This window comes from Zingiber officinale, chromosome 1B (assembly GCF_018446385.1).
Source record: "Zingiber officinale cultivar Zhangliang chromosome 1B, Zo_v1.1, whole genome shotgun sequence".
In the NCBI taxonomy this organism is placed as follows: Eukaryota; Viridiplantae; Streptophyta; class Magnoliopsida; order Zingiberales; family Zingiberaceae; genus Zingiber; species Zingiber officinale.
Genome location: NC_055986.1, coordinates 27,478,455 through 27,491,472, shown reverse-complemented (window position 1 = coordinate 27,491,472; position 13,018 = coordinate 27,478,455). Strand labels below are relative to the sequence as shown.

The window sequence follows — 13,018 nt, the reverse complement described above, 5'->3', positions numbered from 1 at the left end:
CTCGGGCGGCCGCTCATTGGCAAGGAAGATTTTACTTGCCGGATACTTCTGGTCGACCCTCCAAGAGGACGCCACTAGGACGGTGGCCACCTGCCTGTCCTACCAAAGATACCATAACCTCTTGCACCACCTATTGAGGAGATGAAGACAGCCACAGTCTCTTGCCCGTTCGACCAGTGGGGCATGGACATTATAGGGTCGTTTCCCTTGGCGACGGGTCAGCGGAAGTTTCTGTTCATCGCGGTGGATTACTTCTCAAAATGGGTAGAAGCCGAGCCATTAGCCAGAATTACCGAGCAGATGGTCATGAAGTTCATTTGGCAACATATCGTTTGCCGGTTCGGCATCTTGCGCTGGCTCGTTTCTGACAACAGAAGATAGTTCGCCGGCCAGAGACTCAGGGAATGGTGCGAAGGATATGACATTCAACAAGCTTTCACCTTTGTAGCATACCCTTAAAGCAACGGGCAGGCTGAAGTCGTCAATTGGGAGATCTTGCAGATCCTATGCGCTCGACTCGACCACGTCGGAGGGAGCTAGGTAGATGAATTCCCCAGCATGCTATGGGCGATCCGCACGACTCCCAAAGATGGGACCGGAGCAACGCCCTTCCACCTGGTATATGGTGGCCAAGCGGTCATCCCTGTTGAAGTCGAGGTTGAATCCAACCGGATATATCACTACAACGAAGACAACGCCGAGCGGAGGTGTCTGGAGCTAGACTTGGTAGATGAAGCGTGCACTAAAGCGGTCGTCTGGCTGATGGCATACCGACAGAGGATGAAGCAGAGCTACAATAGGAGGATGATTCCAAGATCGTTCAAAGTAGGTGATCTGGTATGGAAGAAGGTAAAGCAGTCGGCGATGTCACCAAGCTAGAAGCCCCATGGGCTGGACCCTTCAAGGTCGTGGAGAAGCTCCAATCGGGCGCCTATTACTTGGAGGATGAGGATGGTCGACGACTGGAGCGGCTGTGGAGCGCAAACTATCTCCAGCCTTACCGAGCCGGGTGAGAGTTGCGCCAATGTAACAATTAATGTATCTTTATATCCTTGTGCTCCCTGTATGCAGGGCAGAAATAAAAGACTCAAATTTAGAGCTCTGTGTTGAACGATCTAATAAACCGTCGAGCGGCGACGTTAAACGCGGGATCATCATCAAACCATTGAGCGACGACGTTAAACGCGGGATCATCATCAAATCGTCGAGCGGCGACGTTAAACCCTTATCTCCATCAACGGTCGAGCGGCGACCTTAAACCCGAGACTTCATCAAATCGTCAAGTGGCGATGTTAAATCCCTATCTCCACCAAATCGTCGTTTGACGACGTTAAACCCCTATCTTCATCAAATCGTCGAGCGGCAACGTTAAACCCCTGTCTCCACCAAATCATCGAGCAGCGATGTTAAACCCCTATCTCCACCAAATCATCGAGCGGCGACGTTAAACCCCTGTCTTTATCAAATCGTCGAGCGGCGATATTAAACCCCGGTCTTCATCAAATTATCGTGCGGCGACGTTAAACTCCGGTCTCCACCAACGATCGAGCGGCGACCTTAAACCCTAGTCTTCATCAAATCGTCGAGCGGCGACGTTAAACCCCGGTCTCCATCGACGGTCGAGCGACGACCTTAAACCCTAGTCTTCATCAAATCGTCGAGTGGTGACGTTAAACCCCGGTCTCCACCGACGGTCAAGCGGCGACCTTAAACCCAGGAGAAGGTATGAACCTTATTGAATTCGTCAATGGCCGATCGGCGACCCGCAATTTGTCAGAGTAGACCGAAGACATGCCATAATTATAGCCGAGCAGAGAAACTGATGCCAAACATGGAAACAAACAAATATAGAGAAAAGACCCATTGAGCGGGCAAATCGTTCATTTCACAAAAGGATACTGCCGAGCGGCAGGAATACATTTAGACTTTTCAACTTTTACAGGACTACCTCACTCAAGATAATCGAAAACGTCGTCGGGCATCGAATCGTTTAGTTGGCTACGGTTGATGATGCCATCCATCAAGGCTTTGGGGAGGTGACCGCTCGCCTTCAGTTGACCAAGCATCCCATCGATCGCCAACTAGAAGGCCTGGACGATCCGATGGACAACTTTGTCAGTGAACTGATCCAAGCGGAGGTACTCCTATTTCATCACTACAAATCAGCTCGGCTCATCCTGTTGATAGACTGTCAAGGCAGAATGGGAGGCCTCTAGGGCAACTTTGGCATCGTTGAGCTTCTTATTCAAAGACTCCTCTCCGGCCACTCGGCAGGCCCACTTAGCGATTAGATAATCCTCGGCTTCTTTAAGCTTTTGGGTGAGCTGCCGAGCCTCCTGGTTCTTTAGCTTCAATCGACGATGGCTCATTGTTTCCTTGTGGTGGCCAGCTCAAGCTTTTTGTCGTAGGTCTTCAACTATGTCTCGATCTGGCCCAGCCTGATAGCCTGATCGGCAAACTTCTGCTGCTCGGCCATAAGGAGTTGTTGGGCCTTCTCCAGATCAGCTTGCAGCTGGGTAACCGATGGCCCCTGGGAGGAGGAGGCGCCACTTGAGATCTTGAGCTTCTTTAGCTCTTCCTCCACAAAGGTGAGTCTTTGGCACATGGCCACGCTCTCCACCAGTACTGCAAGGGAACAGAAAAATGTTAACGTCGATCGGAGGTAATTTATGAATTGATGAAATAGGTACCCCAGTGGAAATCTACAGATGACTGTCCTCGAGTGCTCCTGGCAACATCACTACTGATTGGGCCCTCACCTCCTCCCAAATACCGGCAAGTGGCCCGCGGATCAGGATCTTATGCTCGGGGATGGTCGAACGGGCGCACTGCTCAAGGTAGTCTTCTGACGGGAGGTTGAGGGGTGTTGTCACCGATCGTCGACCGCTTGAGTCCGACGAGGAGGAGAGCACCGACCAGAAGGAGCAGCAGTTGACGCAGGATCGATCCTGGACCACAATGGCCTCCGTGGGGTTCGGGATGGAGGCAGAGACGCGATCAGTCGCGCGACGATAGGTTTTGGTGGTAGATCGGCCAAGGAGGGTGTCTGATCGGATGAAGTAGCCTCCACTATTTCAGGGATGGCCGCGGGAGACGATGTACCTCGCTCGGAGGGTCTCACAGCCGAGGTGGCAGATCGGGGAGGTGTGGTTGTGTGGCGCCTCTTGTGCCTGATGAGCGACTTGCCATCGCCTAAGGACCCCGAGCCTCCAGTCTGGGCGACGGGTTGCGCTCCAGAGGGGAGTGGATCACCCGCCACCTCTATGCTGGTCGTCCGGTCGGTGTCGCCTTCGCCTATAATAGGAGTCCCTCCGCTCTCCTCCAGCGTGCCTTCGTGGGAGCCGACCGGCGTCAAGCCGAGGCTCGCCATTTCCTTTGCTGCAGTTGCCTTGATTTCAGCATCCTTGAGCTTGGTCAGACCGGTCACACGTGCCCGCATCATGATTTCAGCTGCAAAAGAAGAGAAGAAATCAGTTAGATTCTAGGGAGAAGGGTAAGAAAGCCCATACCTAGGCCGCTCAGGAGCCTCGCACGGATCGGACTCAGCCCAAAGATATACATAACACCCTCTAGCAGTAGCTTATGGATGTCGTATTTCTGACCGGCCAACATGTTCGTTGCATGAAGATAATCCGACCGGCTTTGTACTTCTTCAGATCCGGCTGAGGGGGTAGTCCGACCTGCCAGCGCGTGTGAAAGCTCGGCCGTTCAGGAAGTTGTAGAAAGAAAAAAAAATACTCTTTCCAATGCTTATTGGAAGAAGACATCTTATCAAAAAATACTAGCTTGACCCGAGACTGAAAGAGATAGGTCCCCCGCTCGGACTGCTTGGGGTAGTAGAAGTAATGAAAGACTTGAGGGGTCAAAGAGATGCCATGCAACCGGAACAGGACAACAACGTCGTGCAGCAGACGAAAAGAATTTGGTACTAGTTGGGGGAGAGGAACGCGGAAGTAGTTACACACTTCAAGGATAAAAGGATGGATTGGGAAGCGAGACCGACCATAAATTGGTCTCTGAACAGACATATTGTGCCGATCGGTGGATCATTGGGTCGGTCGGACATAGAGGCCAAAATGATTTTATGGCCAGGGGGATTTTGAAAGCGTTTCGGAGGCTCTCGGCGTCACCCTCATCAAACTTGGTCTTCATGGTGGTATACCATAGACCAAGAGCGGGGTCGGATGGCCGGGAAGAGCTCGCCATCGTCGGAAAATGAAAAACAAGAGGTTCGATGGAAGTTTAACGAAGCAGGAAGCAGGAAGCGAAAAACAAACACTAGGGAAACTGTGATGAATGAAGGGGGTTGCGAGCGATTGAAAAGGGGAAGGGATGGGAGAGCTTACAAGAGAAGGAAATGTCGCCGTAAACAGGAGCGGAGCGTCGCCGGAGCACCAATTGCACAGGAACTCGCCAACAGCCTTCGCAGAAAATGCAAGTAAAAAGAAGAAGCCGAGGCTACAGCTTTTAAAAAGTTCGGGCTCAGCCGACCGAGGTCGTTCGATCTAGGTCACGTAAGCCGGAGCGCAGATCCAGCCGTTGAATTCAAACTACCAAACGTCACATCAACATCTGTAACTTCGGGCTTGCGATGACGGCGACAGTGGCATGTGGCACACGCCTATAGGCCAGCATTTAATGAGAGCCATGTACAGGCGTGGGCGCCTGCTTGGCTTTAATGGGGATGATTTGTACGAATTCCGAAGGGATTCGGATAACGTCAACGTGGACCGCTCTCAGCCAAGGATAGAAACTGCAAATTTCTCAAACTGTGAATATGCGAAGTACCGATCGGCCTCAAGGAGCAATCTCAGGGTTGTCCGACACCCTTGGCCAGACCGGCCGGGGTCCAACCAGCATCACGGGTGATCGACCAATCAATCTCCAGACTAGATTGTCCAGTCAGTCGAACTTGCAGCCTCCTTCGACTAGACTTGAGGGGGAGGCATGTGATCCGGTGATGAGGAGGGGCCTGGTCAGTAGGGTGGTCAATGACATGGTGGAGGTCAAAGTCAAGTTGGTCAACACCCCGGTATTATCGTCCGATCGGGCAACCCCTTTCCCGACCGGGAGGAAGAATCACCGAGCCTATATGAAGCAGATGTTAGCACAACTCGGTCATATACTGAACTTCCGACGCTCAAATAGACAAGGTATGCGCCGACCGGCCAGCTCGCTCGGACTCACATCGGCAAAACAGTGACGATCGAGCAGACTACATTCAGACACAACTTCTCCGTTCTACATAACATCGAGCCCGAACCATGGGATGTTGGCCGAGCGGCCATTCCGCTCGGCCCGAGGACAAGATCGCTCGGACGACCGATGGCTGGCCGAGCGGCTCTTCCGCTCGACCTGTAACAGACAAAAGGAGAATCAGAGGATATCCTTATGGGAACTCGTGTTGCCGACAAACGACATGCTTGGCGGCATGGTCAGGCAGAAGATCGTACGACGGAAGCTTCCGCTGTCTTGTCAGAGATATACTCGGGTCGTTAAGGTATGGTGTTAGGGACACTTTTTTGACACGTCTTTTCAGGGTATGCTTTGAGGAGCATGCACGCCTTGAGAAGCGTGCATGTGTTCCCCGGGAGTCCTATATAAAGACCCCCAAGCTTCTATGGAGATATGCATAATCTCTACTGTAGCTACAGTTACCTGCCATTTCGCTTCCTCGTTTCTTCTACATCGCCGGTGGTTGACTTGAGCGTCGGAGGGTTATCGCCGGGGAACCCCTCCCTGGCTCGGCACTGACATTGCTGTGGTTGCAGGTTTCACTGACGAGAAGTCCACTAACGGTCAACGGGAGCGCCACATCTCCAGCATCTATCACCTCGACTCTCAGACAGGATCAATTATCTTATCATTACTGTCAATGATAAGTATGTCATCTGCATATAGACACAAATGACATAGTCATTTTCTATGACTTTTATATAGATACATTTATCACATTCATTAATCTTGAATTCATATTCCTTTATAGTATTATCAAATTTCTCATATCACTACTTTGGTATTTGTTTCAAGCCATATAACGACTTTACCAATCTACAAACATTGTTTTCTGCCCTGGCACAAAAAAACCTTTAGATTGTTCCATGTAGATTTTCTCTTCTAAATCCTCATTTAGAAAGATTATCTTTACATCCATATGATGTATTTTCAGATTCCATAGAGCGACGATAGCCAACAATACTCTAATGGAAGTTATTCTTGATACCGAAGAATATGTATCAAAATAATAAAGGTTTTTTCATTGTCGGTATCCTTTAATTACCAATCTAGCATTGTACTTATCAATTATATCATTTGATTTTATCTTCTTCTTGAATATCCACTTGCAACCTAGTGGTTTACTTCCCTGAATAAGATTCATAAGTTTCTAGGTGTGATTTTGCAAGATAGAGTGTATCTTAAATGCAATTGTTCTTTTCCAGTGAAGTCTGACAGAAGAGTTTACTGCTTCTAAGTAACTGTGAGACTCACTTTCTAACATGAAAGTGATAAAATCCATTCCATAGGATTTTTCCATCCGAGTTTTTTTACTTCGTTCATCTTTTTTTTCTCTTGTGTTTCATATGCCAATTTTGAGGAGCTAGCTTCCTCTCAGGTCTTATGGAAACACATGCTCGAAAAATGAGACATTTCTTAATCTATTATCGAGTTCTTATGTATATCTAATATTTGTGACTTATACATAAAAGATCGATACGCACTGCTGGTATGCGCATATCCAATAAATATACAATTAACAGTTTTTGATCATATCTTAATCCTTTTCGGATTAGACACCAAAACTTTAGCAAGATATCCTCATATTCATAAATATTTGTAGGATTGTTGTCTTCCAATTCATAACTCATTAGTGTTTTTATCTATTTTCTTTCGGGATACCTTATTTAAAAGGTAATTAGTTGTTAATACAACTTTCCCCTACATGAACTCTAGTAGTTTAGAACTCAGTAGAAGAACATTCATCATCTCCTTTAGAATGAGATTCTGTCGCTCAACAACTCCATTTTACTGAGGAGTATAAGGAGCTGTTGTTTCGTGTATGATCTCATGTTCAACACACAACTCAGTGAACAGTGAAACATATTCACTGTCTCGGTTATTTTGAACCACCTTAGTTTTCTTATTAAGTTGGTTTTTAACATCATTCTTATAGAGAACGAATTTATCTATAACTTCATCCTTACTTTTGAATAGATACATATAATAGTGTTTGTGTTATCATCTACAAAAGTGATGAGGTACTTATTCCCGCCACATGTCGGTGTACCTTTTAGGTTGCACACGTCAGTGTGAATTAGGCCGAGTGGTTCATTGCTTCTTTTAACATGTTGAAAGGATGACCTTGTTATTTTTGCTTCAACATAAATCCCACACTTATGTTTCGTGTCAAGGTGGAATGTAAGTATGTTTGCATGTTAATTAATCCACGCAACACATCGTAGTTAATATGTCCTAGTCTACTATGTCATAAATATTGGAATGTATACTAAAAGCCTAGCTTTTTGTATAAATATTTACTTAGAAATAAGAATCATATTGGTCAATATCTACATTTATATGCTAAATGTAGTTGTTCAATTAGTTTATATTGTAGATAACATGGTGTGTGGTGTCACACATAGAAGATTATGTTATCGGTTCTTTATGAATTATAAACAGTAGCTCATGACTAAGATGGAAAGGAACAAACCGTTGGAATAGTCGTAGTGTAATTAGATATTAGTTTATCTTGACTAATAAATTACACTAGTACACTCTAAGTGTATTGAGTAGGACCATTTAAGGTAAGTTCTTTTTATACTGACTTAATAAAAGAACAAGACCTTAGTTATTATGGAAGTGTGTGCTCTTAATCCTAATATAATAACAAACACATATATTTAGTATTTATTTTTTTGACTTATCAAAGGGTGAGATTTAGCTCGATAAATCAATAGGCCCGATAAGTTGGGAAATGATATTACTTATAGTGTGTGTTGTTGATTATAGAAGGAAACTGTGTCCTAGCAATCTAGGTAGATAATGTCCCCAAAAGGAGCTCATAAGGATTGTCATGTTAAACCCTGCAGGTGGACTTAGTCCGACACGACAATAAGGTTGAGTGGTACTACTCTTGGACTAAGATATTAAATAAAGAGAGTTGTCAGTAACTCATTTAATTAGTGGACATTCGACATCTTAAACACAGGGAGACTAACACACTCATAATAAGAAGGAGCCCAAAATGTAATTTGGGATTGGTGCGGTAGTTCAATAATAATTCTTTAGTGGTATGAATTATTATTGATAAAGTTAAGTTAGGTGTTCGGGGCGAACATGGGAAGCTTAATTTCATCGGGAGACCAAAACCAATTCCTCCTCTTGATCCCTATCGTAGCCTCTTATTTATAAAGTATTATACCCATCTATACCCACCTTTATACCCATCCTAATGGGGCCGGCCAAGCTAGCTTGGAACCCAAGCTAGGGGTTGGCCAAGACTAATAGGATGAGCCAAGTATGTGGCCGACCAATGCTTGGAGCCCAAGCATGGTGTGGCTAGCCCTAAGAAAATTAAAAGGATTTTTATTTTAAAATTTTTCTTATGTGGATTTCATGGTTTTAAAAGAGAGTAAAATTTAAATCTTTCCTTTTATAGCTTTCTACAAAAGATTGAGAAAAAATTTAATATCTTTCCTTATTTGTAGATTGAAAGGAAGATTTTAATTTTGATAAAACTTTCCTTTTTGTAACCATATTCATGATTTAAAAAAAGAGTTTAAAATTAAATATTTCCTTTTATAAGTTTCTACAAAAGATTAAGAAAAGATTTGATATATTTCCTTATTTGTAGATTGTAAGGAGATTTTAATTTTAAAGATAACTTTCCTTTTTAGAAATCATCCACATGTTTTAATAGAGAAACTTTAATTTATATATTCCCTTTTATAACCAACCATGAAGGGATAAATTATTTGAAAAATTTTTATTTTAAAATTTTCGGAAACAAATTAGGAAGTTTTAATTCTTGTTAAAACTTTCCTTGTTTGGGATTATGAGGTGGCCGGCCATATTGTTTTAAGAAAAGGAAATAAGTTTTAATTAATTAAATTTTCCTTTTCATGGCAAAGAAAATAAGGAAGATTTTATTTAATTTTTCCTTATTTGCCAAGACCAAGGATTATAAAAGAGGGGGTAGGGGTGGCTTCATGGCTAAGAACTCTATTCTATTCTCCTCCTCTTTTCCTTGGTGGTGTGGCCGACACTTCCAGTTCTCCCTTCTCCTTTTTCTTTTTTCTCCTTGGCCGAAACTCTTCATCCTTTGGAGCTTGGAAGGTGGCCGGATATTGCTTGGAGAAGAAGGAGAGAAAGGAGGCTTTGTTTTTTGCATCCCTTGGAGCTTGGTGGTGGTGGTCGAACCTCTACATCCTTGGAGGAGTTTTTGGTGGCTAAAACTTGGTGAGGAAGAAGAAGGGTTTGGGTGGTTCTCATCTCGGTAGATCGTTGCTCACACAACGTCCGAGATAAGAAGAGGAATACGGTAGAAGATCAAGAGGTCGTTGCACACAAAGAAAGGTATAACTAGTAATTATTTTCTGCATCATACTAGTTTTTCTTTGTATGAATTCCAAACACAAGAGACATATGATTCTAGATTTTCGGATTAGATATTCGAAGTTGTGTTTTTTTATTTTTTCGATCTTGTGATTCGATTGTTCTTTTTGGTTAAACCTAATGTTATTTTAGGAAATTAAATATTGAATTTCGTTAAGAGGTGTTGTCGAGGCAGTGGTGGATGCTCTCATACCCAAGAAGGTCATGTGCCTCGCTATGTTTGACCTGTGAGCCAATTTCCGAAATAAATATTTAATTGAATTTGTAGCATAGGTAGATTTGGATTAATAGTGTTAAGTTCCGCTTGCGGTCCAATTCTAAACCATTAAGAACAGATAAGTTAAATTTGGAATCAATAATGTTAAGTTCCGTTTGCGATTCCGAATTTAATTTCTAAAGAACACAATAAGTTGTTAGGAAAGGTTCGACACTTGTACAAAATTTTTGTACAGTGGAACCGGTACGATCTTCCTAAGACCAACCAATAATAAACACGAAGACTCAAGCATATAAATGGAAGAGTTAGCAATTTTATTAACTTTAGGTGTAATTGTCATTACACTGAGCTTGAATAGCCCATCGGTTACCTAATTCTTTCCTAAAAATATTTCATTTTTAGACAGAACAACTTTGTTCAACTAAAAAATAATGCAGAAGTCATGCTTACTTAATAATGATCCAGGCACTAGATTCTTCCAAATCTCTAGAACATGCAACACATTGTTGAAAGTTAACTCTTTACTCGAGGTTAGCTTCAGCACCACTTTTCGTTAGCGCATGATGTCCGAGGTTGCTGAGTTTCCTATGAACAATTTCTCTCCATCTTTGATTTCTTCAAAGTTGTGGAGCAGTTCCTTGTTATGGCAGATATGCCTTGTGGCACTGATATCGATCCACCATTGTCGTGGATTTGAACCCACCAGGTTCAGTTCATAGACTACAGCGTAGAGGTTGTCCATTTCTGGTCTCTTGTTCAAGTTAGCCGTCTACTTCTTTTTCTGCTTCTGTACTCCGAAGACTTGTAACTGACTCGGTCATAGTTGAAGCACTTCCTAGAGAACTTCTTTATGCTTATGCCTCCTTTGGGTCTCATCTTGGAAGACTTGGGGTTTTTCCATTTTGAGTTTTAACTGTACTTGACCACGTTTGCATGAGAGAACAACTTTCTCTCGGAACTCTTGTTGTCTTCTTCGTCCCCGGGGCATGGTGCTGCGGTAGTTGTCACTCAGGCACCCGCGGTTTGATCCCCAGCTACGGCGTATTTGCAGAAATTTTCCTCCAAATGGGGAGCGCAATCAAAGGATACTGGGCATCTGGGTTGGTTGCCGCGTGCGCTTCCCGATTTACCCTGGTGGCCGGTGGGAAACTTTCGTGGGGCCATACCAGTCACCCCTAGAGATAGTCAATGAAGCTAACTGGGATTATCATTTTTTTCTTGTTGTCTTCTTCAATTTGAAGTCTAACAATGAATTCTTTCACGTTCATCTCCTTCCATTTATGATTTAGGTAGTTCTTGAAGCCCTTCCAACTAGAAGGCAGTTTCTCAATGATTGCTGCTACCTAGAAGGTTTCATTCACAACCATAGTGGATCTCATACAGGTAGGGGTGTGAGCAACTAATCGAACCGATTAAATCGAAAATCAAACCGACTAAACTTTTTCCGAACCAACCAAACTTTTTTAAAAAAAATTGAACCGATTGAGCCGATGAAATATCAGTTAATTTGATTTTCAACCAAAATAATAGAATTTTTTGATTTGGTCTGGTTTGGTTCCAATTTGACTTGGTTTAGTTTGGTTCCATTTTGGTTTGGTTTCGGTTAGGTTTGATTTGGTTTGGTTCCGGTTTGGTTCGATTTGGTTTAATTTGGTTTTGATTTGGCTCGCATTAATATTAGCTTAATTAGTTTAACCGAATTTTGATTTTCAAAACCAAAATGGAACCGATTGAACCGATATTTCTAAAAAAACTGAATCTCTGAATTAACAACTTTTAACTTCTGTCGGTTCGATCAGTTAAATCGATTCAACCAAACTTTTGCTCACCCCTACATGCAGGTTCACATGAATCTCCTAGACTATCGATCATCGTCTTGGAGTCAACCATCTTGTAGTTTAGAAATCGACCCACAATGAATTTCTTGGCTCCCGCATTCTCCGTCTTATACAACTCCTTAGCCATTCTTTGTGTTGTACACAGCATACACCGAGTCGGTAAGGCAGTTGTAAATGTAGTTTTGGCATAAGAACTCAGAATGAGTCCACACCTCCATTACACTGATGGTCTTAACCTCAACATCCTCAACATGCTTTGGAGGGTTCTCGGCCAAATACTAAGCCAGAGTAAGCATGGTCAAGAAGAAGAGCATCCTTTCCTGACACCTCTTGAAGTTCAACCAAGTGAACTTATCTGGTCTTTCCCCATGATTGATTGGAGCATTTTCAATCAGGGCAGAGTCGGCTTTCATGTGATGAGTCTATTGCACCTCAATATTTCCTGTGGTCATCTCAACAGAATGACTTTGTTTTAATATTGTTGGACAATCTTGTCGGAGATAGAGGGAAAATAGTCAGAATTGAAATTATAGATCAAATCTGACCTATCTATCGAGTTGATCTGAGCTAATAATCTCATACTGTCAAGTAGGGAAGGAAGAGATCTTGGGATGGTTGAGCTAGCTGAAAAATTGGGCTATCTTGTATATCCGAATGCAAAGTCCCGACTGTCGAGTCGGAGTGCAAACTCCCGACTCCCAAGTGCAGACTCCGCTGAGTTTGAGTATAGACTTCCAACTCTTGAGTGTAGACTCCCGACTGCCGAGTCTGAGTACCGACTCCCAACTTCAAGTGTAGACTCTCGAGTCCGAGTGCACGAAAGAAGATGTTGATGCCTGCTTTCTTCCTTAAAACAAATTCATCCTTCTCCGACTGTGTTTAGTTTCTCATGATATAATAGCAGAACCATATACACAATCATGCACGGGTTGTTCCTTGCAAATTAAGAAAGTACCAGATTGCTATTATGGGCAAACTATTGAGTGGAAATGTACGACAGAGAGAAGATTTGGGAGAATGACGGTGGAGGAAAATCTTTGCTATTAGCTCTTTTTTTTGCTCTTGGTCATAACCTCTTTATATAGAAACTTAGACCCTTGCAGTATTCAATGGCCGAATTAAAGCCATTTACCTATTAATCTGTCCAAACGTTTTTAGATTCTTCATTAATCATCGATTAATTCATCTGTTATATACGCAATAAGCAAAAATATTCAAGTGGCAAAATAAATTGTCCCGACCGATCCCACATTCGATGTGCGCAGATCGTACTCACACTTGAGTCAACTTGGTTTAGTACAATCTAGGCTCTGATTTTGCACCCACGCGTGAGAGAACCTCTCTTTATACA

At 43.4% G+C, this 13,018-nt stretch overlaps 1 protein-coding gene across 1 annotated transcript; it reads left to right on the top strand.

Annotated features, from left to right (window-relative positions):
• Positions 1 to 558: 558 nt before the first annotated feature.
• LOC122035205 lies at positions 559 to 879 on the top strand. The gene has a single exon (XM_042594651.1). It carries the CDS (start codon positions 559 to 561, stop codon positions 877 to 879), a length of 321 nt encoding a protein of 106 aa, XP_042450585.1.
• The last annotated feature ends 12,139 nt before the right edge of the window (positions 880 to 13,018 follow it).

Coding starts and splice junctions, on each gene's coding strand:
- LOC122035205 (XM_042594651.1), top strand. CDS start 559: ATGCTATGGGCGATCCGCACGACTCCCAAAGATGGGACCGGAGCAACG.